At 40.7% G+C, this 27,336-nt stretch overlaps 1 protein-coding gene across 2 annotated transcripts in view; it reads left to right on the top strand.

Moving 5' to 3' along the window:
• LOC126334622 (cytokine receptor-like factor 3) overlaps positions 1-27,336 on the top strand; it is a 107,777-nt gene that overhangs the window by 63,688 nt on the left and 16,753 nt on the right. For both annotated transcript variants that reach the window (XM_049997050.1, XM_049997051.1), the window contains exon 5: positions 12,694-12,824. In XM_049997050.1, the coding sequence (XP_049853007.1) occupies positions 12,694-12,824 (131 nt within the window). The remainder of the gene's footprint in view (positions 1-12,693; positions 12,825-27,336) is intronic.

The following is a 27,336-nucleotide window of genomic DNA, read 5'->3' on the forward strand; positions in this document are numbered from 1 at the left end:
GAATTTTCCATTTCTCACACTTCCTCTTTAACAGGCCGTGTCCCAGTCCCTTGGTGGACCGAAGCACGCTGCAACGCATTTCACTCATGGAGACGTGCTCTCCTTGATTTTAATCACCACCCTATGATGGCAAATTCCATTCATTATAAACAGATAAGTTCCCAGTGTCATTGTGTTCTTCAGGATAACAAAAAAGCTAGCTGGATTACATTCACTAGTTCTTTTGACAGTTCCTGCCCCTCTTCTGTCATGTGGGCCAACCTCCAACAGCTTTCTGGGACCAAGATCCATTCCCCAGTTTCCGGGCAGTAGCAGACGATGTCATCATGGACCCTATCACTATCTCCAACACCCTGGGCTGCCATTTTGCCGAAATTTAGAACTACTCCCACTATCACCCTGCATGCCCCCATTGGAAAGGAGTGGAGGAGGCTCTGGCAATACTCTTCTCTTCTCAGAGTTATGAGTGTTACAATGCCATCATTACTAGGAGGGAGCTAGATCATGCAATCACTTCATCCAGCTTCGCTGCCCCTGGCCTAGATGCTGTTCTCACTCAGATGTTGCAGCATGTTTCTCTTGCAGGCAAGCACTTTCCGCTTGATACATGTAACCACATCTGGACTGAGGGCAGTTTCCCAGACACTGGTGTGAAGCTACTGTAATACTCATACCTAAGCCTTGTAAGGATAAACACCTTCCTTCTAGCTACCACTCCATCTCTCTCACCAGCTGTATTTACAAGGTGATGGAATGTATGATTCATGTCTGGCTGCTATGGTGGCTCGAGTTTTGCAATTTACTAACCCCTGCACAGTGTGGATTTTGAGCACGCCATTCTGTTGTTGACCGTCTTGTCACTTTGTCCACTCATGTCATAAATGGTTTTCTGTGGAAATCCCAGACTGTGGCCATGTTTTTCAATTTGGAGAAAGCGTAAGAAACCTGCTGGAGGACTGGTATCATCCATACTCTCTACATGTGGGGCTTCCATCGCTGCCTGCTCTGTTTCCTTGAGGAAATTTTAAAAGACTGAGTTTTCAAGGTACAAGTGGGTACTGTGTTGGACACCTTTATCCCCCGCAATGGTGTGCCTCAGTGTTACATCCTGAGTGTCATCCTCTTGCTACCGCCATTAACCCTATAATGGCCTGTCTCATGCTGGACATATCCGGGCTCCCTTTCAGTTGATGATTTTGCCATCTATTGAATTTCTTCACAGACTTTTGTCATTGAGCGGCATCTTCAGTGATGTCTCGATTGTCTTTACTCATGGAGCATCGACAATGGCTTTAGTTTTTCCACTGAAAAAACTGTGTTTATAAATTTCTGGTGGCGCAGTTGGTTTCTCCCACCATCTTTACACCTTGGGCCTGTTGCTCTTCTTGTCATTGAAACTACGAAATTCCTGGGGCTCCTGCTCAATAGGAAACACTCTTGGTCCTCCCTCTTACCTGGCAGCCCACTGTATGTGTCCTCAGTGGTACTTCCTGGGGTGCAGACCGAGCCCACGACACTTTGTTCGTGCATCTGTGCATCCGTACTTCTTACACCGTCTCAATACTATCCACCATTGTGGCATCTGTTTGGCCACTGGCACCTTTTACACTAGCCCGATTGAGAATTTGTGTGCCGAAGCTTCCAAACTTCCGCTGTCCTACCGCTGTCACTGCCTTCTCAGTAGATATGGATGTCGTTTGTCTTACATGCATGGCCACCTGTCCTATGCCACCTCCTTTGATGACTCCTTTGATTGCCTGTACAGGGCGTGCCCCTCTTCTCTGTTACCTCCTGGAGTTCGCTTGCAGCACTTGGTTCTGCAGTTGAACTTCTTGCTTCCTGCAGCTTTCCTGGTGGGTGTGAACCCTTCGCCACCTTGGATTCATGCAGCGGGCCATGTTCACTGTGGCCTTTATTCACTTCTTGAGAACACTACACCAGCCTTGCTCTATCACCTTCAGTTTCACAACCTTCATGTGGAATTTCGCAATAGTAACTGTGTGTACACTGATTACTCTTGGACTGACCATGGTGTCGGGTGTGCCTTCATCATTGGTGCTTATGTTTTCTAGTATCAGCTTGTGGCACACTGCTCAGTATTTACAGCAGAGTTCTTCGCTATATATCAGGCCATAGAGTACATTCGGTGACACAGGCTTGCTTTACAATTATGTCATCTGCTCAGACACTCTCAGCGCCCTGCAAAGCCTCTGTACACTGTACACTGTCCATCCCTTAGTGCAATGGGTCCAGAAAAGCTTGCACTTGTTCACTTTATGGAGCCATTGTGATGTTTATGTGGGTTCCAGGTAATGTCGGTCTGATAGGAAACGAGGCTGCTGCCAATGCTGCAGTCCTCGTACCTCAGCCCACTAGTTCTTACATTCCCTCTGATGATCTCCGTGTTGCCATTTGTCAGGTGATGGTGTGCTTTGGTATTGCCATTGGTCCTTCCTTCATGCGAATAAGCTCCAGGTTATTTAGCCTTTTCCAGTGGGTTGGATGTCCTCCTCTCGCCCCTCCCACCATGAGGATGTCATTTTAACTAAGTTGCATATTGGGCACTGCCGTTTTAGCTATCACTATTTTTTAAGTGGTACTGCCCCACCACTTTGTACACCAACTTTTAACTGTATGCCATTTTCTGATGGAATGCCCTTTGTTTGACTGGTTATGTTTCTGTTTTGCATTTGCTGTCTGAGGAGTTATCGGCTGTTTTAGTGAATGATGTGTGGGCTGTCAACTTTTTCTCTGTCGTAGCAGTATGGCAAAGACCATTTAATTTTTAGTTCTGGACCTCCATTTCTCTATTTCATGTTTTTTAGACCTTTCTCCTTGTCCTGGTTTTTAGCCGCCTCGTCTTCTGTCATTGGGGATTTACATGTAGTCTTTTTTAAAACCTCTCTCTGTCTTCGCATTTCACAGGTTTTTGACATGGGCACATATGACCCTAGTTGCTTTTGTGTCCTAAAGCCATACAAAGCAGAAGGGGGGAGAAGTACGGAAGTCCTTACATTTTTTTGTCAACTAATGTCTTTACTTATGCTTGAGATTTCAAAATTTGTCAGGGAAAAATTCTAACACTTGTCTGGAAATCGGGAAATATTAGGGAATTTCACTTGGGGAAACTTGTGACAACCCTATACATGTTCTGACATGCCTGCCCCTTATTGGGACTTTGCTACAGCAAACATTATGAATTTAAATTTGGTGATATTCTCTATCTACCGCATTTTTACTGTATGTATGGAATCTTGATCACCTGTCATGGGACATACACATCCCAGTGGTAGTGAAAGGGTTAAAGACAAGGAAAACAAAGATAACAAGCAGATAAATGCAAAATAGGAGGAAAACACTCCAATTGAACAAGAGAAGATAGGAGAGGAAACTCAGAAAGTGAAATACCAGAACAGACAGAATTTGGATACCAGAGGAGCTGAAATGACAAGCACTATTATCAGGTCAGAGATAAAAGGAGGATAGACTGAATTAAAAAGCGAAGAGGAAACAGACAGACAGACAATGGTACCCAAATGATACAGAAAGTGTTGGACATATTGTGAAAAGCTCCTGCATTTTGTTGTTCAAAGTGAATACTGTACACGACATGGTTGCTGGATGAGACACATTTTCATATATTTGGCTACAGTAATTCCTTAAAGTTTCATGTATATGCATTCAACAGCCCTGCTGACCTTTATAATCAGATTGGTGTTTAGTTCACAGTGTCTCATCCCTAACTTTGCTGTGTGAAATTCAATAACTAAGATAATTGTGAAGTTACTAAGGTTCTGTTCTAGCAAATGGGACAGTTAGCTATCTGTTTGCACATGAACTAGAGGAGGAAACTGTTTTTCCCTTTGCATTTTCTGGAAAATGTGCCCTCTAGAAAAAAGGGCAATGTATGAAGCCTTCATGATTACTGTAGCAGAATCTTGTCAAAAGACATCTCACAAAACCCAAAGAAATTCTTGTCATATATAAAGGCCATCAGTAGCACCAAAGTTAGTGTCTACCCACTAAAGAATGACAGAGGTAGCACAACAAAATTAGAAATGATGAACTCAGTTTTCAGATGTGAATTTTAAAATTTTCTCGGCGAATTGACTGTTCAAACAAATTTCGGGCTTGCAGCCAGTCGTCGTTCAATACTTCGCACAATACTTCAACTGGGTACCTGCCAGTCACCTTCAGGTGAGCCGTCGCAGACTGGCGAAAATGTCCTCCGTTCTGCAATATATAGCGTACTGTAACTATTCTGCGCACGCGTCAAAAACTTGATAGATGAACCACACTGCCCGCCGGCAGCACCCTCGCTGGTGGAATAGCACTACTCAGTCGCTCTCTGCATTACTGTTTGCCATGGCCGTCGATGCACTCTGTGAGCTTAAAACACTTGTTCATAGAGCTCATACTGTCTCAGATCTAGATAGCTTACCTCAAGAACTCGCCCATCTAAAGACAGTATTCAGCGAAAATGGGTATTTCATCCGGCGGATTAACAGGGCACTAACAGTGAAAACTAAGAAGCAGGAAGTGAATAAAGAGGAGAACATGCCGGAACAATCTTTAGCTTTTCTTCCTTTCGTTGGCAACACTTCGTTTAAAATAGCATGAATCCTCCGAAAATTTCAGGGAAAAGTGGTTTTCCGCCCACCATCGAAGATTGCGGACCTGGTGGGATCGGTTAAGGACAATCTGTTACTACGGAAGGCCGGAATTTACAAGATACTATGCCAGTGTGGTATGGTGTACATAGGTCAAACCACACGCACCGTGAAAGAACGCTGCACTGAACATCAAAGTTACACTCGCCTTTTGCAGCCAAGCAAGTCCGCTATCGCTGAACATTGTATTTCTACTGGACATTCAATGGAATATGAGGAAACAATGATTTAGTCCACTGCAACATCTTTCTGGGACTCCATTATTAAAGAATCCGTAGAAATATGACTGGCGGGAAATCTGTTAAACTATGACAGCGGCTACCAGCTGGACAGTGCATGGAATCCCATCATCTCCACGATTTGCTCAAATCGGAGACGACAGAGTGTGTCGACGGCCGTCGCAAACAGCAATGCAGAGAGCGACTGAGTTCCGCTATTCCACCAGCGAGGGCGCTGCCAGCAGGCAGTATGGTTCATCTATCAAGTTTTTGACGCATGCGCAGAATAGTTACAGTATGCTATATATTGCGGAACGGAGGACGTTTTCGCCAGTCTGCGACGGCTCACCTGAAGATGACTGGCAGGTGCCCAGTTGAAATATCGTGCAAAGTATTGAATGACAACCGGCTGCAAGCCCAAAATTTGTTTGAATCAGTTTTCAGATGTTTATTTACAGAGGAAATCTCTGAATACTGCTCCACTTAAATTCTTGAACCACTGCAGAGAAGAATGATGCAGGTATTAGTGCTTTTGACTTACAGAAACAACTGAAATCACTTTAACTGAGTGAAATTCTTTTCAGATTATATCTAGAAGTTTTGGCTGAGTTATTCCCTTTTTTTAAAAAAAATAATATATATCTATCAAACAAACTACTGTGTCTGGGAGTTGCATGAAAGCACAGGTGAAATGAACCTATAAGAAGCATAACAGAAGTGACCCCTAAAACTACCACCCAGTATTGTTGATATCTATCTGTTGTACAATTTAAAACAATATTTTTAGCTAAAATGTAATGAAGTATCTGGAATAGTATGACCTACATTCCAGTCAGCATGAATTCTGAAGATATTGGTCATGCAAAACCCATCTCATGACATCCTGAAAGGTAGTTGGATGGTTCTTCTGGGTGGAAAAATCATCATAAATTATTCTTAAAATATGTGCCATTGTAATATATTACTTAGTTTCTTTTGTACTAACTACTTCCAATGAATTTTCACGGAATAGTATAAGGGTTTGCATTTATTGCATGAGCTTTTACAATTGTAAGTTCAGTGTGGCTATCTGAGTCCTACCAAACAGTCTAACTGCTCCTTGTTTGATTAATACAATTTTCATACACATTCTTCTTTGGTGATTTTTGATCTCTTCTTCTCTGAGCAGCCCCTTCAGCATCTGTGGAATGTTGGACACATGTGCTGTGACATAAAAGCATCTGCAGACGAACTCAAACTGCTACACCCTGTCCAAGGAGTTCTTCAGACAAATAACAGCCAAACAGACTATCATCACTAACCCAGCATATCCTATGTAAGAGTGCAAATCTGTGTGCTATTTTAAATATCTCTTTAGTAAAACATGAATAAATGCACAGTTTCTCATTTATATATGACTGGCTTATCACCCGCTGCTTCTTTCACTGAGACTGTGTGGGCTGCAAAGATTTTTTTTTTTGTTTTCGTTAATTGAATTTTATGTTGTTCATAAATTGCCACAACTTGTGAACTTTTAATGCTAATTAAGGCCATAGAAGTGTGGTTGTCTCTGAATGCACTTTTGGCCATAAAAAAAGTGATTCTTGTAGCTATAGTCCAAGGTTTTTGTTAATCATGCCTTTTGTGTTCAGTTTAGTGAAGTTTTTCATTCTCCGTTTCACTCCGTTAGGATGCTGAATTTCCAAAAACACTTTTTATTTTCAAGTGAGAAATCAAATACCAATTTTCATAGATGTAGCTTTAAAAATGCTTCAGTAGTTCTGTAATAATTTACAGGGTGACAATTACTGAATTATATGAAAAAAAATGTAATTTAGTTATGAACTATGGCATGCACATGTTTTATTTGAGATGTAAATGTCACTGCAAATATTTGTATTAGGATTATGACAAGTCTAATATGCCTGCCATCATTGGCGATGATGTGGCGTAGACAAATAACGAAATTCTGTATGACCAGCTGAAGTGTCGGAACATTGATGCTGTCAGTGACCTCCCGAATGGCTGTTTTCCGCTCAGCATTGATTTTGGGGTTATTGCTGTATGCCTTGTCTTTAATATTGTCAGACAAAAAGTGTTCCGGCATAAAAGTCAAGTGCCAGCAAGACGGTCAGGAATGGTAGAGCAAAGAGGGCTGTGAAGAAGGCGTTAGCCAATAGTATGCTGACCAACTCCTCTTTAAGACAACACCGATACAGCTGTAGCCTCTAGGTAAAGAAAACATAAGCGCTGCGCCGCCTGGCTGCAGCCCAGTTGAAGACTAGTCGTTCTACAAGCTCTACAGCAGCTATATACTGTATATTTCACTTGTATTAGGCTTTGTCTATACTGATGAGATTTCTTATTTTGTCTATCGCCTATTGCTTGCAAAACATTCATTGTAACTTCTCAAAGATAAGTATTGTCATTTATCTTACTGTTATAAAAATTCATTAATACAGTTTGCTTGAATTGTTGCCTAGCAATCCGAGAAGCAGGTTTCCTAGGCACCCCGTATTTGATGAGTAGGCAGGACACAGCAAAAAGGAGTCACATGTGTTCAGATCTTGAGAATATGGTGGCCAATCAATGCATGCTAGTGGCCTCTGGGTATCACAGAGCCAGAATGCGGTTCCAAAAGTGCTCCTCCAGGACATCAGACACTCTCCTGCTTCAATGGGGTCAAGCTCCATCTTGCACAAACTACATCTTGTCGAAATCAGGATCACTCTGGATAATGTGGATGAGATCATCTTCCAAAATCTTCATGTACCATTCGGTAATCACCGTGCCATTAAGGAATATCGCAGTGATTATTCCAAGACCGGACATTGCACACAGCACAGTCACCCATTGAGGGTGAAGAGACTTCTCGGTCGTGAAATGCGGTTTCTCACTCCCCCAAATGCACCAATTTTGCTTATTGATGAACCCATCCAAATGAAAGTGTGCTTTGTCTCTGAACCAGACCATACTCACGTCAGAGTCCTTTCACCAATTCTTTGGACAATAGTGTTGGCAAACACAATGCTGTTCCATGACCCTGGGGCTTAATGGCTGATGGGTTTGAATTTTGTATGGGATAAGATGCAGGTCTGCAACAATAATTTGACGCAGCATCTCCTGGTTGATTCCCACCTTTTGTGCGGCTCGTCTGATCAATTTCTTGGGGCTGGTTTGGAACACAGCACATACAATCTTGATGTTTTCATCCTTTCTAGGTGACCAACATTGCTAACACTGTCATCACGAACATTAGTATTATTGCTCGCATAGTAGACATTCACAAGTGCTATACGCTCAGGAACGCTATACCGTGACATTTTCACATGCAAAAGGCTGACAACAACAAGGTGCATGTGCATGCACATTCTAATACCAATCATGCTGCACGACCAACCGTGCAGTTTAAATGTCCTGATGCAAACCGTTCAGAAGTTATGATGATTTTATGTCATATAGTTCAATAATTGTCACCCTGTGTTTTCAAAAAATCTGTCACCCATTATTTTATTCCATTAGTGGTTGAATTTCCAAAAAAGCTGAAACATGATTTTTTTAATTTCTGACTGAGAAACCAGACACTAATTTTCATAGTTCTACTTTTAAAATTCATAACATGTTTTCAAAAAGCCTATCACCCCATATTTCACCCCCTTAGAAGTGGAATTTTGAAGTATCATTTCTAAAACGATGCCTACAGTATAAGTGTCTTACTTACATCATTTTATTACATGAGGATCCTGGGGATATACTAAAGCTCCTACATAATGGTTTAGAAATATAGACTGTTAGATTAGGCTAGCTACAGTCCACACAAGGGCATTGAAGCAGTGATTCTTCCTATGTTCCATATGTGAATGAATCAGGAAGGAACATTAGTAATTCGTGTAATGGAAAGCACTCTCTGCCATTCATTTTACAGTAGTTTGCAGAGTGTAAATGTATTGATTGTACATAAAATGTTGTCACCTGAGATATTGTATAAGTAGCACTAACTGCCCTCCATTATCAGAAACACTGTGTGTGCATCAGCAACCATAATGAAACACGACAGTTGTGCATTGTACATTTTGGAGACCAGGGTTATTGTCCATAATGTGAGGTTGGTAAGAACATAAAAAAAATAAAACCTTAAAAAAATAGTGTGTTCAGCAACAAGTCAAAGCCAAAGACATATAATACTTCTATTTTAGAGAAGACCTATTTTGAACTATATGATACTTCTGTGCTAAGCTGTCACATCCTCAATGAAAGCAGGTGGAGAATGAGCAAGAGACAGTGGCACTGTTCCTCAGCAAAGCTTGTGACCTCCAATACTTTACTGCAAGTAAGTGTTGTAACTATTCACTTTCACTGGAAAGTAATGGTGTGCTTTATATATCTACCACCAAGTGACTTGCTGGACACTGATACTCTTAAGCTACCAGATAAATCAGATTTCCAGTCCATTTCTAATTCTAGTAGACTTAAGTGCTTATAGATCTTTTTAAGTTTCTGTCATAAACTGCTCCAGTAATTGAATGATAGCACATGTAATACATATGTGTAAAATATCGAGCTCTGTGAACCCTTGGGTACCTAGTCTTAACAGGCACTGGTGGAAGATTGTAGTGGTGGTTGTCTCTCCTAATACTGAAAATTAGCCAAAGGAGATATTATGACAAGGGAAGACGTTGTATACCTTTGAAGAGGTCTCTAATAGAAGACAACCTATCAAATACTGGTGCAAAGTTGCCAGGAATGGGAGCTCATGCCACCACAGTTAAGAGAAAGAGAATTCATTTTGTTGAGTTCCTGCCATGCAGATTTAATTAATTTCATCAGAAACTGTGAACATAGAAAATGTAGCCATAGCTGAAGTGCACCCACATACACATGCAATTCTGTAGTCATAGCCGAAGTGCACTCCCTTTCACATGCAATTCTGAGTGCTTGGTCCAAGCCATTATGCAGTTGTAGGAAGCATAACAACTTCAGTTGGGAAGTTCATAAACGTGGCAGATGTCAGCTGTTTGCTCTGCTGATTGCGTTAGTAGATGGAAGACCTGGACTGTCTGTCTGTCTGTGTAGGTGATTATATAGCATCCCTGATAATTTTTTGTGTTTGTCTTTTCTTTTCTGTATTTCTGAACACTTAATGCTGTATCTACAATCTGATACTAGTGCTAGTGGTCTTTTTTCAGCCCAAGCAATATGTTGTTTCCCATGATAAACATACTATAAATACTTTTTGTGGCATGGTGTAACCTTTTGTGATATGGTGTAACCTCATCCTTCCCAGGGGATATCCTGGCAGAAAAACTCTCCAGCTTGCAGCTTGTATCCCTTTTCCTGATACCTTCAGAAAAAAGGTTGAGGATAGTAAACTGTCCATGATGGCCCTTTGTGGCCTCAGCCCATTCTGCCATATTGGATAATAAAAATTGGCCTTTAAATAAAAACGTGAAAGTCACCACTTTGCCATCTACAGTGGTCCTCTTCACAAGGACACCGATTTAAAAAAAATATTTAATACAACTCATACTTTAACTAACCTCTTTGAAAACATATTGAAGTTTAAGCAGTACATAATAACAACACTTTAGTTACATAGTACTTAAATATAACAGTTTAAATATGTATAACTTTCAAACACAAGGTAGAAAACAATTTTCAGCACTGCCATTTGATTGTCAATACTTGTAGATTTCTTATTCCACTCCTACTGCATTTTTGATTGCATTTATGGGGTAGTTGAAGATGACCTCCACCTGAGTGATCTCTTCCAGCCTTTGTCACGTACTATTCAGAGCAACTCGTAAAGGGATGTCATGAAAGCTGGCACTCATCAGGTCATTTTATAGCCAAAGTATTTTTGAACACTAAAATAGTTTCCAAAATAGAGTTCATCAAAATAAAAATATAATCTACTACATTGCATATAATTTGCTTTTTCATAAAATCTCAGCCAAGCTTGAGACTTAGTTGCTTCTTGATAAAGTGAGTAGTAGTTCCTCACAATGAGAGTGAGGCTGTGACACTCCACAAGTCCACATGCATGTTTATAGTGGAGAATGTCACATCATTGTCTTTGGTTAAACAGAATAAGAACGATCATGGCATAGTAAGGTTCTCTTGTACTTTGCACTTATTGAAGAAGCGTACGTCTACATTCAACATTAGTGCAGTATTATCATTTTAATCTCAGCAATAAACACTAATTACAAGTAAAGTGATTATACTAACATATTTATTTAAATAGTGATGTACAGAAGAATTACCCAGTTTACAGGATGTGTTGAACAGTGAATCAGCAAACAGTGTAAAACCAACTGCCAATATGTACTATTGATGTCAAAAACCAGTGTACGAGTGATTTTGAACATGGCAGGATGATTGGTCTCACGGAACTAGCTTTATCACACTATGCTATTCTGACTGCTGAGTTGCATGTTGGTAAGATGTGGTGGATGTATGGAACCAATGGCTCGTTGCAGAAACAGTCACAGGCAGACCACGACAATCGTCCTAGGGGTATACAAGACAGCCACCTGTGAAATTTTGCAGATTGACACTCCAGTAATGCTGGGTTGGCATTCTTCAATACAGCAGTCTACTGCAGTGGTGGGTTGTATTGCTACAAGCAATGTTCCACAGCCAGCTACATGATGGGATGTGAGTCTCTGTCATAACAGCCGGGCTAGTATATTATGCTCCAAATTCAGCAAATACCTTTATTATGTCAGCACTGCAAATTCCTGTGCTACGGTCTTGGTTCTGGCTACCAGTCAGATATGCAGCTGAGTAGCTACAGCTTTGACGAGCAGCATTATCAACCAGATGTAGCCACAAGGGTGTGAGCCATCAGCTCTCCCTTGGTGGTTCTGGGCTTCAAATTGGTACCGCCTAGGCGAGATGTGTCACTGGGTACTGTCGCCTGACACTCCAGCCAATCTTTGAGAGTCCTAAGTTTGAGTCATGGAATCTGAAAGCCCCTGCAAGCCACCTTGAGGCATGCAGAGTGTGCCAGTGTGACTGTATGTTCGCTATGCTTTGGAGTGGGCATCCATCTCACATCAGTAAGGTTGCTGTCTCCACTGGCTGCTGTTGTGCTGTCTTGGCATTCTGCTGCCTCAGTGGACTTGGTCTAGCCATGACTGGAACCTGGACCAGAGTTGTCGACCTACTGTAGGAGAATTTTCAAATAATAAAGAATATTTTACTGACCCAGCATTCTTGACTCTGAGCTCTCTGCAGTATTGGGAGATCCCACCTTTGTTGCACATGCCATTCTGGTGGCAGTGAAGTGGTCAACACAAATGCAATACCTCTACAGGATTGCATGCAGTTATTTTTTTGAGTAATTCCACATGACATAATTCAACAGGACAATGACTTGTCACATATGGTGTTCAGTGTGCAAGAATTTTGCAAAGAACAATGGGTAGATACTCTTGCTTTCCTGGCACATGTTTTCCTGACGTGTTGCCAATGGAACATGTCTGGGATATGCTTGATTGACAATTTATTTGTCCCAAACTTCAAGCAACAGCAAATGGTGTTTCAAGGGCAGTTTGGAGTTGTTGGGAATAAATCTGGGCTTAGTTGATTCCATGCAATGAAGTTTTAATTGTAAAGTGCAAGGCATTTTCACACTATGCTAAATTCATGGAATCAAATATCATGTACAGTTCAACAATCCTAAAAATTAATATATTGTCTTGCAATATGAGGTATAAAATTTGTTTCACAGGTATGCTTCTTAGTTTGACAAATGTCAGTGTACTTTTATTTTAAGTTTTTATTTATTTGTAAGTTTTATTGCTTTATTTTTCATTAACCAGGCTGGGAGGAAACAAATCAGAATTACATTGTAACGAATGAGAAGCAGCTGGCAACCAAAAGCACTGCAGAACCATCTGTCCTTTTTTCATGTGGACCACAGTTTGGACCAGGACATGCAGTGGAATTCACTGTAAGTAATAGGTGGCAGATTCAAAATGTAGCACACTGTTTAAGTGTAATGAAAAAAAAAATCTCAACAGTTTTTTCACCTACATTTAATAGCAATCCCCCATGAGATACATTATTTCACCTACTCATTGTCAGGTAGGATGTAAGTGTTTGTTCTTAAAGCAGTCTTTGTGGAGGAAGTACAGTAGTCGTCATAGTAGTAGCTATAGTAGTAACAACTGACTCTGCCAAGGATCATTTTACAGTGTTAGAGCTTTTGTTATACAAAGATTCATGAAAATAATTGTATATATCAGCAGAGTAAAGGTGTTGGAAGTGCTTTTCCTTAAATCAGATTCTGATTGATGGTATAAGGAAAGACAGTCATCCACATAAGGAAGCTGTTGGTGCCTGTAGCTCAGCTAATAAACTAGCATTCTTTTTTATAGTGCACACTTACAGCACACACTAGTGACCCAAACATTATTTATATTCGTATCTAATGCTCAATGTGTAACTCTGCGGAACTGATGATCTTAGCAGTTTGGTCCCATAGAAACTTACCACAAATTTCTACCTTTGCAAGAAGGTGACATGTTTTCCTGATACCATTGTTTGTATTCTGTCTGGTATTTTCCATTATTGCAATAAAAGTGAAAGGCGATCAGGCTCAATTTCTGTATCAGGTTGTAAGCAAGAGCCTCTTCAGACACCCTGACGCCCCCCCCCCTCCTCCTCCTCCTCCTCCTCCTCCTCCTCCTCCTCCTCTTCCCCCCTCTTCCCACCCCACCCTCCTTTCCAAATGTTCAAAATAGTTCAGTTTAAGGCAATGATAACTTCCCTTGACGGTGGCCTATAATCATGTCACATCTGGTTTGATCTGTGCTTCAGTACTTCATGATGTGCTTTCAATTTACAATGCTGTAGTTTGATTATGTGATAGTGATTTGGAATGAAAGAAGTTACACCATATATTAAGTAGCACTCTCCTGCTAAATTCTATTCCACACGCTCAAATATTAAAAGTTCAAATTTACATCAATTTTTCCATATTAGTAACTAGAGTTAAATGCACTTCAGTTAACATGACAGCTCCTTTAAGACCAAATAGTGTGTCTTCATTGCAAATAAACCATCCTGGCATTGTAAATTATAAATAATTCAATTTAAGTTCATACTAATAAGCAGATTACCAAAACTTTAATATTTCCATACTCTGCTCATTCTGTATTTAACAGTAATCATATAAGAAACTAAATAACATACAAACTTCAGAGCTTAATGACATTCTGCACCTTAAAAAATGCTTCTGTGCCATATGCTAGTCCATGTGTGATTGAAGTGCCCATCTCCAACTACAGAGTACATTTCATTCTTTATTGGTGCACTTCAACAACACCCAGTATCAGAAAAGGACTGTCTTGAGGGAAAAAAACTTGTTTCACAAAGTGCCTAGCATTCAGTGCACATTGATTATTCATATGTTTTTGAAACACATTTCTGTCGGTTTTTGAACATTTTTGAACACATCCTAAGTTGATTTCTGAATGAATCATGAGTTGACTTTCGAATGCATGTATAGTGTACTTGATGTGTCTGTCAGGGGAATCCTCGCCGTATCTAGAAATAAACTTCCCTGCAGACAAAAAGGGATGAGGCTATATGAGCTGAGCAGTGAAAGGCTGAACGGATGGATGCCAATCGTTGTATGATTATGTAGTTGATTGGGTTCGTGAGTGATTAGTATTGTTATAATTGCTAGCGAAATCCATAGATTCAGACTACCATTGTGGAAAGAAACGACTAACAGGAATAACGAGTAAGAAAGATTACATATCATCTTCTTGGTGTATCCAAGAAAATTTTTGGCCAGATTGCAACACTAATAAGGGCCAGTTGTACACTGGCTACCAGCAGCTAAGTTCTATTCTGGAGGTAATGGGGAAATGCGTTGTACGGACATGCATCAATACCTAACCGGAGAATAGTCGCAGGATAACTAAACCGATGATTCAGGCAGGGTTAGTGAAGTTAACCGATGAAGTTACAGAATTAGTGATGACAAGATCGTTTGTTAGAATGAGGAAGGAGAAGAAACAGGAATATCAGACAAATTAGGGAAGAATATGATGATTCTAAATTTATATAACAATTTCGTACTACTACTTTTCCATCTCCATAGATTACTGGTGGGACAATGGAAAATGAATCAGTGTGTGAAAAATAGAAAACAGAAGTAAGTGATGAGGAGATGGGATTGGAAACTGAAGGAGAGTGAAAGTGCCGAGAAGTATAGAGAATTAATCACACAAAAATTTCCAAAAGACAGTTTCTGTGATGTAAAAAAAGAATGGAGTTTATTCAAAGACACTTTAGTCGAAGCAACACAAAAAGTATGTGATGCAGCATCTGGAAAGGAAAAAGTAAGACAGTCAAGTTGATGGGACAATACCACAATCCAAGCAGTTTGAAGAAAAAATGGAGCATGGAGAAAGTGGTGGAAAACTAAAACTGATGAGGACCATAAAAGATAAAAAAATGTGAGGACCACAAAAGATATATAGTGGAAAAAAGCAAAGAAAAAGGCATGGGAAGAGTTTATATTAAAAACTGAAGATGTGAAGAGCAATAAGAAAATCTTCTATAAAATGATAAAAAATAAAAGGAAGGCTTCTGAAGTATCAGTGAAGATGGAAACAGAGGATGGTACTGTGATTGAAGATCCGAAGAATATAAAAGATCTCTGGAGAGAACATTTTAAGAAAGTGTTCAGCATTTAGATACAGGTACACAAGGAAGCAACAAAGAATGGAGAAATTGAGAAAAATTGGGAAGAAATGGAAATATCTGTGAAGAAGATGAAGGGGGGTAAAGCCCCACTACCTGATGAAATATTAGTGGACGTGATAAAAGCAGCGGGTCCAGCGGGAATGCAGTGGTTGTATAGAGTACTGTCAAATATGTGGAGAAATAGTACAATACCTGATGATTGGAGAAGAGGAGACATTGTTCCCATCTTCAAAAAAGGCAATAAAAGACTTTGTAAAAACTACAGAGGAATAACCCTTATGAGTCATACAGCCAAGATTATTGAAAGAATTTTACTAAATCAAATGCATGAAAACCTAGAAAAGGAGCTGAGTGAAGAACAGCACGGGTTTAGCAATGGAAGAAGCATGATCGACCTGATATTTTCCATCTGTTGACTGATGGAAAAAAGTTGGGAGTATAACAAAAGGGTGATAATGGTTTTTATAGACATAGAGAAGGCATAAGATTCAGTTAACAGGGAAAGACTCTGGGAAGAAATGAAGAAGATAGGTATAGAAGATGGATACATTCATGTAATAAAGACATTGTGTGCAGAGAACACAATTGTAAAATTAGAGCACCATTGGGGAACTCTGAATACTTCAAAATAAGACTAGGACTTAAACAAGCAGGTATTCTATCTCCTGAACTTTTTAATGTTGTGATGGGGGGAATGAATAGGGCAGTTAAAATATATAGTAAAAGAAAAAGACAAAAAGATGATTTTAGCAGATGATATGGTAATATGGGGCAATAAAGATGTAGATGTACAGCTACAACTTGATGTGTGGAAGGAAATAATGAAAGGGTATGGATTAAAAATAAATAAAGATAAGAGTGAAGTAATGGAATTTGGAAGAGACAAAGGGATCAATGGGACTATTACTTTGAATGGAGAACCCCTCAAAGTGGTAGACAGTTTCACTTATTTAGGGAGTGAAATATATAGTGATGGAAGAATAACCAACAAAATTAATAGGAGGTTACAGAAGGGAGGCAATTTCTAGCAAACAATAAAACACCTGTTTTGGAATAAGGGAGAAGAAATAAAAACTCTGAGGTTCGCTGATGACATAGTAATTCTGTCAGAGACAGCAAAGGACTTGGAAGAGTAGTTGAATGGAATGGACAGTGTCTTGAGATAAGTATATAAGATGAACATCAATAAAAGCAAAACGAGGATAATGGAATGTAGTCGAATTAAGTCGGGTGATGCTGAGGGTATTAGATTAGGAAATGAGACACTTAAAGTAGTAAAGGAGTTTTGCTATTTGGGGAGCAAAATAACTGATGATGGTCTAAGCAGAGAGGATATAAAATGTAGACTGGCAATGGCAAGGAAAGCGTTTCTGAAGAAGAGAAATTTGTTAACATCGAGTATAGATTTAAGTGTCAGGAAGTCATTTCTGAAAGTATTTGTATGGAGTTTAGCCATGTATGGAAGTGAAACATGGACGATAAATAGTTTGGACAAGAAGAGAATAGAAGCTTTCAAAATGTGGTGCTACAGAAGAATGCTGAAGGTTAGATGGGTAGATCACATAACTAATGAGGAAGTATTGAATAGAATTGGGGAGAAGAGAAGTTTGTGGCACAACTTGACCAGAAGAAGGGATCAGTTGGTAGGACATGTTCTGAGGCATCAAGGGATTACCAATTTAGTATTGGAGGGCAGTGTGGAGGGTAAAAATCTTAGAAGGAGACCAAGAGATGAATACACCAAGCAGATTCAGAAGGATGTGGGTTGCAGTAGGTACTGGGAGATGAAGAACCTTGCACAGGATAGAGTAGCATGGAGAGCTGCATCAAACCAGTCTCAGGACTGAAGACCACAACATCAACATTGGAATAAGGAAGTTTTAGAAAAATTAAAACTTCTTATGGAAAGAGTTATTACTTCCCTATTGTCATGTATGGAGAGAAACATAGACAATGACAGAAAGGGACTGGATCTGACTGCAAGCATGGGGAATGAAACTGCTCAGAGCAGTTAAGGGAAAAACAAGAACGGACAGAGTAAGGAATGTAGATATTAGAAAGTATGAGGGAAAAAAAATGAGGTTAAGATGGTATGGGCATGTTAAGAGAGGATGCATGGGCAGAGATTTCCCAAAATTATGGAAGAAATAAAGATGGATGGAAAAAGACCTAGAGGATGCCCAAGAACACAGTGGAAAACGGGAGTGAGAATATCTGTGGAAAGTAGAGGTGTGACCTGGGAGCAAGTGGAGGTAGAAAAGTGGTGGGAGGACCAAGCAAAATGGAGAGGACTCATCAGCACCCAGACCCGGCAGTATCTGAATCTGGATCCGGATACAACAACTACTTTTCCATCTCATGCTTGAGAAACTGGAGAGTATGAATGAAATATGAAACTATTTCCTAACATAAAACTTTTTGCTTATAGTAGGCCTAATACCCATTTGATATTAGTACTTCATGAATTATATTCTATCGAGTGATAAAAATGACCATTTGTGCCAAAAAACAGTCTCGTTTATTTGGTGTGTGTGTGTGTGTTACAATTGCTGGAGTTTTAGAAAGGCCTATTTTGTTTTCTCTAGCAGACAGTGACAAAATAGACTTAATCAGATCAAGAAAACACACCGATCTTGGGTACTATTTGTATTAGCAGCTTCCTCAGTATTAGACAACATTTTGATTTTTCATGTAACAAAACATTCAATGAACTTTGATGGGATAATAGATCCTTTCACAGAAAGGAAAGCACGCCATGTAAAGCTGCAGCAAGAGTAGAGAGAAAAAAATGCTGGGAGCTAAGGATTGAAGAAATGTGTACTGTCATGCTTGTCTCTTGTCTTTACTGGTTGTTTGTACCCGATACTTAATTTTATGTTACACAAAACAGCAAGTTATTAGCTAACAGGCAAGAAAGAGTGCAAATTTTCTGAAGAGTTCTTGTTCTCCCAATTACAAATAATCCCACCTGAGGTTTTTTAAAGAAAAAAAGAGGGGCAGGATGTCAAACCGACCGACTGGCAGGAGGAGAGGCACTGCAGGACAGTTTAATTTCCACTGTCATGAATATAGTTTGATGGCATCCAAACATTTCAATTCCACAGAGTGAAATACAATGACATGCGACAGAAGAACACTGTGTGAAGAGGCGTGGCACTACACTTTGGTGCATTTAAGACCCAATAACATGTCTTACATTTCCTCGAATACATATGTTGTATGTATCAGACTCTTAAGAAAGATGTGCTCTACAAAATGAACATATTTTTGAAATTTAGATTGTTTTGAGAATGTTGACGTCCTATCTCAAATGCGCGAGGGGGGGGGGGGGGGTCGCCGCTATCTAGTATTGCTCCAGTTTGGAAATATCGTAGATCCGGGCCTGATACGAGGGCAGTGTGAGTTATAGTGTATAGTGGGGAAGTGGATAGTTTCCATGTGACCTGTGTTTACATTGAGTGATTTTGCTGTTTCCTCTCTGTTTACTGCTCTCACTTCAAATGAAAATGGATTTCTGTGGCTGGAAGCTATCAAATACATTCACATAATTACGGAGGGCTAAAATATGTTATTAGTTTCAGATTTTATTTCCACCATTATGACAGTCAAGCATTAATCGCCTTGCAGAACAATGAAGTTATTTTTGTCGGTTTGCTGAAGAAATTTGGCTTTTATTAATCTTTTCCTCTGAGGCAGTCAATGTATTTTAAACGAAATTTTTAATTCCACACAGTTGGCTAGTTTCAGTTGTTCGCTGCATTTCAGGTGCACGTTTTCATCTTCTAACACGTTGGGCATTGGGAATTTGGACACAAGAATGTGCACTTCAAGTGTGCACTTTAACTCTGCACATTTTAGTATTGCTCATGAAAGTCTGATGTTCTTGAGGTATGTCTGATGTCTTGTTTCTTTTATGACATTATGTAAGATCTTTTAATGTTTTACATGTACAAACATACGGGCTTCCTACGTTGTCATAGCTGCGCAAGTAGTGTGTTGCCTGTTATCTGGCGACTGCTGAAACAAACCTATTCGTAACAGGTTGCGGGAAAATATTGCGAATGGTGGTTTGAAAAGCGTTACTTTCAAAGTAAATTTCCTTTTACGCAAGTTGAACTATGTGCAAGAATGTATGGTGAATTTCTTAAGTCACAAAATGTGCGACTCTCATTTAAAAATCAACTCTTTGATGACGAGCCATTTATATGAATTTCGAGCCCAAAAGATCAGACATTTATATGTTGTCATTAAAAATTTTCCTGGCACATTTGTGTGATATATCTTAAAATGTAACACGTGCAAAAAAGATCAGCATTATATGTGAAAGTTTAGCTTTTCTTGCAGCTTATTAACCTTAGAGACCAATATTATATGTGAAAGTGTTGCTTTTCTTGTAGCAACGCTATGTATAATTAATTTAAACGATTAACTTTTCCTGTTTGTGTGTCCCTACTACTCAACAGTGATGTTGCTATTGGCTGACTACATCAACTGTCCTATGCTCTGAATATCTGCGGTCGTTGGCTGGAGAGAACACTTGACATGAGCTATGTCTGGCTTGCAAAAGCAGTTCACAACTTGATTTCAATGCTTCTGAAAGTAACCTGCAGTGTTTGGTGGAATTTGAATTAATACTTATGTAATACGAGAATATGCAGCGAACAGTTTGCTGCACATCAAAGATCTTTCCAAAACATGTTTTTTTTCCCCCTGATTTTTGTTTTCTAAAGTGCTGGGAAATTCTACACCAGTGTATAAAACCATAATCATTCAAAGGACTGACAAGTTTTACAGTTCCGAGGTAGAATATACTGTCACTTAACATGGAAAGAATCTGTTTTTACCTGGAAGAAAATGTATTTTTAACTGAGATATCTGGGAATTGTTTTTCCTTGTCTGCATACAAATCCTGAAATTTAAAGATACATATTCAACAGAATGAATATAAGAGGAAAAACTGCAATAATTGAAAGGGAAGGAGGAGGAGGATTTTGTATAAACTGCAGGTTGAACAACATAAAATGCAGAGGGAGGTGGGAGACACCACGGTGAAGTCAAAAAAATTTCACTCGGTCCACTTCTTTCCTTCCAGTAAATATATGCATTATATTAATGTACCTTAATCTCACCACTCATCAAATGGGAACAGCAATCAGTAGCTGACAGGCACAGAGTAAAGGACAGATAATAGCTGAAAACACTACACTGCAGCATAGGGCAACTGGTGCACCTAGTTGCAAAGCATGCTTCACAGCATAATGTGGCTGACTTTAATGGCTATCCATACAGGTACACCTGCTTACATACTCCACATGCAACCATGTGGTGGAGGATGTCCTGTACCACTGCTAAGCATTCCTTTTTCAGCTCCATTTGCAATTGGAGCAAGGGAAAAATGACTTGGCTATATGCTTCCATATAAGTCCTAATTTCTCATGTCTCTGTTCTTCTTATGATATATTATATATCTCCAAATCCAGAATGACTCTGAATGCAAGATGACTCTCCATTTCTCTACAAGGGATTACAGAAAAAAACATGTATACACATACTAGGTTTATTTTGAAAACTTACAAGTGGTTACCTTTTTACAGGTAACTGAAGGAGACAATAGAAGTACCAGCCCACAGAAAATAAAATAAGATATAGATCTCCCTTGGTCATATACAAATGCCTATTTGTCCTCCTCACTAGAATGGTCCACTGAATCTACAGTGTCACTGGCACTGTCATAATTATCTTGCATTTCTGCCCATAGTAGATACTCTTCACTACCATCTAATGCATTTGCACACAGTTCTTCTTAAAGCCATTCACAATTGTTACACAGGATATGTGTGTCCAGGTAGTATGGATCCATTCCACAGTTAAATATACCAAAGGCTTCATCAACTTCCCAGTAGTAATCTATTGCTGTACAGTTACTTCAGATGGTCTTCAAATGGCTTATTGACCATGACGTCTAACAGATGTAGTTGCAAAGACATTCCTTCTGGAATCACAACAAGATCCGTGTTTAATCTGAGGATTTCTGCCTTCACTGCTGGTGTCAGTAACCAACTCATTGGTCATCCTTTCTTTTCCACTGCAACAAAGTGTGACACCAGGTAGAAGCTTTTAATTGCACATAGTTTTGTGACTGAGGATGATGTAGGGTCACATCTTTGTTCCATTGACACACACACATAATGTCTTGGTGATTCGCCATCTCTCATTGCCCATAGTCCGAACCAATATGCTTTTGAGGCCTTTCTCTTCTACTGTTGTACTGAATGGCATGTCAAAGTAAACAGGAGTTGTGTCAGAATTTCTGGTTTGTACTTTTTCAGTATTATAATGTGTCACTAATACTCCCCCAACTCCTCCCCACATGCAATGCTGTAAGATGCTAAACAAGGGATGTTCGACATCGAGGCACAAGCCCATTGCGCGCATCATCCTTGTATACCACACAGACCTGGCTTTAAATTGGACACTGTGAACCTGTGCCAATTCGCCTGATTTATTTCAAATGACAGTGAGGCGAAACAGTTGTTAGCGGGCAACCACTGGGGACCTCAATCACTCAAGAGGCCTCGTGTTACAAGCCCTCCATATTCTGAAGCTGTTAAGAGCAGTTCAATATTTCACAACACAATGGATGCAGCAGATCAGAATTTTTATTTGATAGTTAAAAGAAGAGAGGGAACCTTTGAGAAAGTCACCCCTTTTTACATTCAAAAGGACTTAGAGGGCATAGAGACATAAAAATTGGCCAGACAATTACCCAGTAGGACACTATTGGTTGAAACTTCTAATTCACAGGAGGCAATGAACCTGCAAAAATGAAATTCTTTGGGGAATATACCATTGAAACTGAACTCTGCACCAAATTGAATTACAGAAAAGGATTTGTGATATGTAGGAATCTGGTACCTATCCGCAAAGAAGAACTGAAAGTCGAGTGCACACGAGAAGGAATAGTTGACATGTAGAATACCTTACAAATCCAACTCATTTATGCTGACGTTCAGCAGCATAAAACTTCTACAGCACATTAAGGTGGATCCCTTCACCTCAGTTTGCAGCCTTAGATCCCCAACCCTATGCATTGTTTTACATGCCAGGGGTTTGGGCTCATCAACTTAGGTTGAAAAGGAGAAGCCACTTGAGGCAAATTTGGTGAGGCCACCCATGAAAGAGTTGGTTTTTCATCTCCTCCGAAGTGTGTAAACTGCTCTGGGGTTGTTCGCCCTGTCTGGAGTAGGGACTGCATTGTGTTTCTTGAAGAAAAGAAAGATACAGGATACCAAAACAACCAAGCATATCTTGTATGGTGAGGTCAAAAATATCTAAAATGCCATGCAGCCCTCGACACATTCACTACCTCCGTTCATTCTTTTGTTAAACAGCCTGTTCAGAAGATCGATGCCTGTTCAAAATTGTAGCTTGCTAGTGCCAGTATTAGCATGTGCCTTTTACATTGTGCTTGTCCTGCTGCAATTACTTTGAAGTCTATACCTCTTCCCAGATTGTCAGCCAAGGCCATGGTTGTGACCATTGCGGATCTCCCTCTCCTCCAAAGGTTCAGAATGGTCCATTGTCCAGTCCTGATGCTGTCACCTCCATGGCTGCAGCTCCAAATTATCCCCAGGCAGAAAAACTGGAGTATAAGACAAAGAATCAACTGCCAGTGGAGACAAGAAGTAAGCAGTCTCATGATGTTGACATCCCTCTCTGTGGTTTCTTTCATGACTCGTCTACAGAGCCGATGGATCTTGATGTCAGCCTGCGGCAACATCTCACTCCAACATTGAGCCTCCACCGACTGTGAGCTGGCCTCCATTGCAGAAATACAGCTGAAAGTACAACCTCCATGATAGACGGCTCCTGTATTACAGTGGAACATAAGTGGATTCAGGACACATGTAGAGGAATTGAAACTGGAGTGCCCTCTGTGCTTGTGTTTGCAGGAAACACATTTTAAAGCCTCTGATGCCCCAGTACTATGGGGCTATACACTCTTATCACAAGGATGACCTGACTGGGGAAAGGGCCAAGGGAGGGGTCACTTTGTTTGTCAACAAGGCACAGTGCTCATCTGCTCTCCCCCTAGCTACTAGCTTGCAAGAGGTTGCCATTGAAATTCACAATTTCAGAAGATCACTGTTTTCTTACTGTATTTACGTATGCACAATGTGATTGACTCTGAGGCTCTAAAGGGTCCTATAGAACAACTCCCACAACCATTTTTCGTACTGAAAGACTTTAATGACCATCATGTACTGTGGGGCTCGACCTCTACTTGCCTCGGAGTCAGGTTTTGGAGAGCCTCATGCTGTTTCATGAGCTGTGCAACCTCTTCACAGGCACTCCCACTCATTTCTGTGCTGCTACTGTGTCATCCTTAGCCAACAACCTCTCTTTCTGCTCTCCAGCCCTTGCGAACTCTGTTCAGTGGGAAATCATTGACAACCTCCATTCCTGTGACCACTTTCCATTCTGCATTCACCTACTTCATGAAGCTCTCCCTGAAAGGATGCAACCACAGTGGATGATCAGCGGAGCCAGTTGGGTGCTGCTCAACCAACTAACTGTGTCTGAATGCCATGACAGCATCCAGGAGTGAGCGGACCACGTCACCCAAGTACTCCACTATGCCGCTGACTATCCATTCCAAAGTCCTCTCATCTTCCTCGGAGGTACCTGCCCCTTGGTGGACCGACGAGTGCCGTTCAGGCATTCGGGTCAGGTGTGCAGCTCTGCGACAGTTTAAGTGCTACCCAACGGTGGGAGACCTTGCAGCCTTTCAATTAGCAAGGGCAAAGGCTTGATGCATCAGCAAAGAGAGGAAGAAACATTATGGCAAGTGTTCCTGGACTCGATCAACTGTTCTACTTGTTCTGCTACAACGTGCGAAGGCATCAGGAGGATTTGTGGAAAAGGCAGTCAGTCTCCTATAGCAACATTGTTGAATCATGTTTATCTCCAAGTAACACCTGGAGATTTCAAACATACAATGGCAGAGCTTTTTGTACTGACTGCTGCTGCAGCCAGCCAGGATCCAGTATTCCATCATTACTGTGCCATCATGGAAAGGCTGAATGGACTTCGGGTCTAACAGTTCGGAGTCCCACAACTGCCCATTCTACTTGTGGGAGCTGGATTCAGCACTCTCTGCAGCTTGTGATACTGCTCCCAGTCACTACCACATCTGGTACAGCATGGTGCAGAACCAGTAACCTGTGTCAAAGGAAATTCTTTTACAATGTTTTAATTTGATATGGCAGACGGGCAACTTTCCCAGCTTGTGGAGGAAGACAATTTTGGTACCTTCTCAAACCGCTAAAGGACCGAACACGTCCCTGTAGTTATCGGAGCATTGCCCTAATCAGTTGTGTAGGGAAGCCCTTGGAGTGAATGTTTAACCATCGTCCGGTCTGGACGTTGGAGACCAGGCAGCTGCTAAGACATTCTCAGTGTGGATTCAGGGGATTCTGAATCACTATTGACAACATTTCCTGGCTTGAGACAGCTATTCAGCAGGTTTTCCTATGTAAACAGCATTATATACGTACATGTTTTGATATCAGTAAGGTGTACTTTACTTCTTGGAGACACCGTATTCTCAGGCAGCTCCACCAAAGACCATCTCCCCATCTTTGTTTGGCCCTTCCTATCAAAGCACTTTTTTCAGTACTGAGCTGGTGGTGTAGTTTTGAGCAGGAGAATGGTGTTCCTCTGGGCAGTATTTTAAGTGTTACCCTCTTCTCCATAGCCATAAACACTACCATGTCTATGGTAAGTAGTCTTGTACGATGCTCCTTATTTGCGGACAACTGTGCAGTTTTCTGTTTCTCCCCAGCATTTCAACCACAACTCGTCAGTTGAAACTTAAGAGTAAAGAGGCTGGAGGAATGGGCTGCAGAGGTGTGTGTGTGTGTGTGTGTGTGTGTGTGTGTGTGTGTGTGTGTGTGTGTGTGTGTGTGTGTGTTTATTTTAACCATTCTCGTTGTATTTTAATTAATGTGAATTGTGTATGTGGAACATCATTCTCCCTTTTAAAGACTCTATGTGTATTTTTGGGCCTCATTTTTTACTCCAAACTGTCTTTTACCAGACCTGAAGGACGTGAAAGTAGTCTTAGAAGGCAGTGAACATTTTGAAGTGTCTTACCACAGGTCTTGAGGAGCAGATAGGGTGCATGTGCTCCAGTTTTACTGAGAGTGTTTGTGCAATCGGACCTGGACTATTTGTGCACAGTGTACAGTTCAATGAGGCCTTCTTACCTGAAGATCATTTATGCTGTACACCATGAGTGGATCAGGATGGCCAAGGATGCCTACAGGACCAGCCCCATACTCAGTCTCTCTGTTGAGGCTCAAGAGACTGAGCACCACCACATACCACCCGGCACCAGCTTCTTATAGTGTCAGGCTTGTCACTTCGTCACTACTCCTACTTCCCCAGCATACCATACCATTGGTTGTCTGGCTATGGAATTCATCTTTATAAATTATCCGTGTGCAACGAGGCTGTTCCAGACCCATGCAAAATGTGTGTTGGAGTCCCTTTATGTGTTGGACATTTATGTGGGGCACTTATGGGCTCAAATACGGGATTTTAACCGAGTGCCATCCTGGCTACTGCAGAAGCCTCAAGTAATTTTAGATTTGGTGCAGTAGAGGAGGGAGTGCCCTCCAGCTTCTGTTTTTAGTACGCTATTTTTATTGAGCATCCTGATGTGGCACTGCACTCATGGATAGGTCTAAAGAAGGGGACTCATTTGGTTGTTCTTTTGTTTTCTGGGATTTTGTTCTCAGGAGTCGGTTGCATCCAAAGTGCACTGCATTTTATGCCAAACTATCCGCGATCTTGAGGGTGCCGTAGCACATGAGATGTGGCGTGCCTGCAAAATTCCTTGTCTGTTCTGACTTGGTGAGTACCCTTCGGTCCCTAAAAAAGCTTATATCCAGCTGAAGAAGTAGACCAGGATATCCAGGACACCCTCCTCTGGTTGCAAAGGCTGGGGAAGTAGGTGTCCTGCTGGGTGCCAGGGCACATAGGTGTAATGGAGAATGGAAGGGCAGAAGTAGCAGCCATGGAGGCATGTTTCTCAGTTAGTTCAATGTGGCATCCTCCTGCATGCTGTCATTTCATTTTTGAGGTACAGAGTTTTTTTTTCATGAACCCTGTAGGAGCGATGTGCAAGGGGTTGTAGTATATTCCTAGATACATTACTTAATGTTGGTTTTTCAAACTTTCTAAGCAGGCCTTCCTGAAATGGTTTGAATCTGCCTCCAGGCTTCTGCCAATTCAGTTCTTTTGACATCTTTGTGACACTTTCCCAAGGGTCAAACAGTGACTAATTATGCTGCACTTTTTCGTATCTTTTCAATAAGCCTGTTAGTCATATTTGGTGCATGTCCCACACACTTGTCAAGACTGTAGGATGGACAGCACAAGTGTTTTGCAAACAGGAATCTGAATGGATTAATCAATTTCAGCTGTGGCTCATTGATATTGCAATCATAGGATACTGTGTTTCTTTATTTTGTGAAGTGAACAGTTTTACATCACCGTACATTTATAGTGAGTCTTTGCATCACTTTGAAATTGTATCAAGATCTGACTCAATATTCATGCAGCTTTCTTCAGACAGTACTTCATTATAGATAACTGCATTATCTGTGAAAAGTCTGCAAAGTCATCAATATATAACATGAACAGCAAGTGTCCCAACACACTTCATGGGCACACCTAAA

Source organism: Schistocerca gregaria, chromosome 2 (assembly GCF_023897955.1).
Source record: "Schistocerca gregaria isolate iqSchGreg1 chromosome 2, iqSchGreg1.2, whole genome shotgun sequence".
Classification (NCBI taxonomy): domain Eukaryota; kingdom Metazoa; phylum Arthropoda; class Insecta; order Orthoptera; family Acrididae; genus Schistocerca; species Schistocerca gregaria.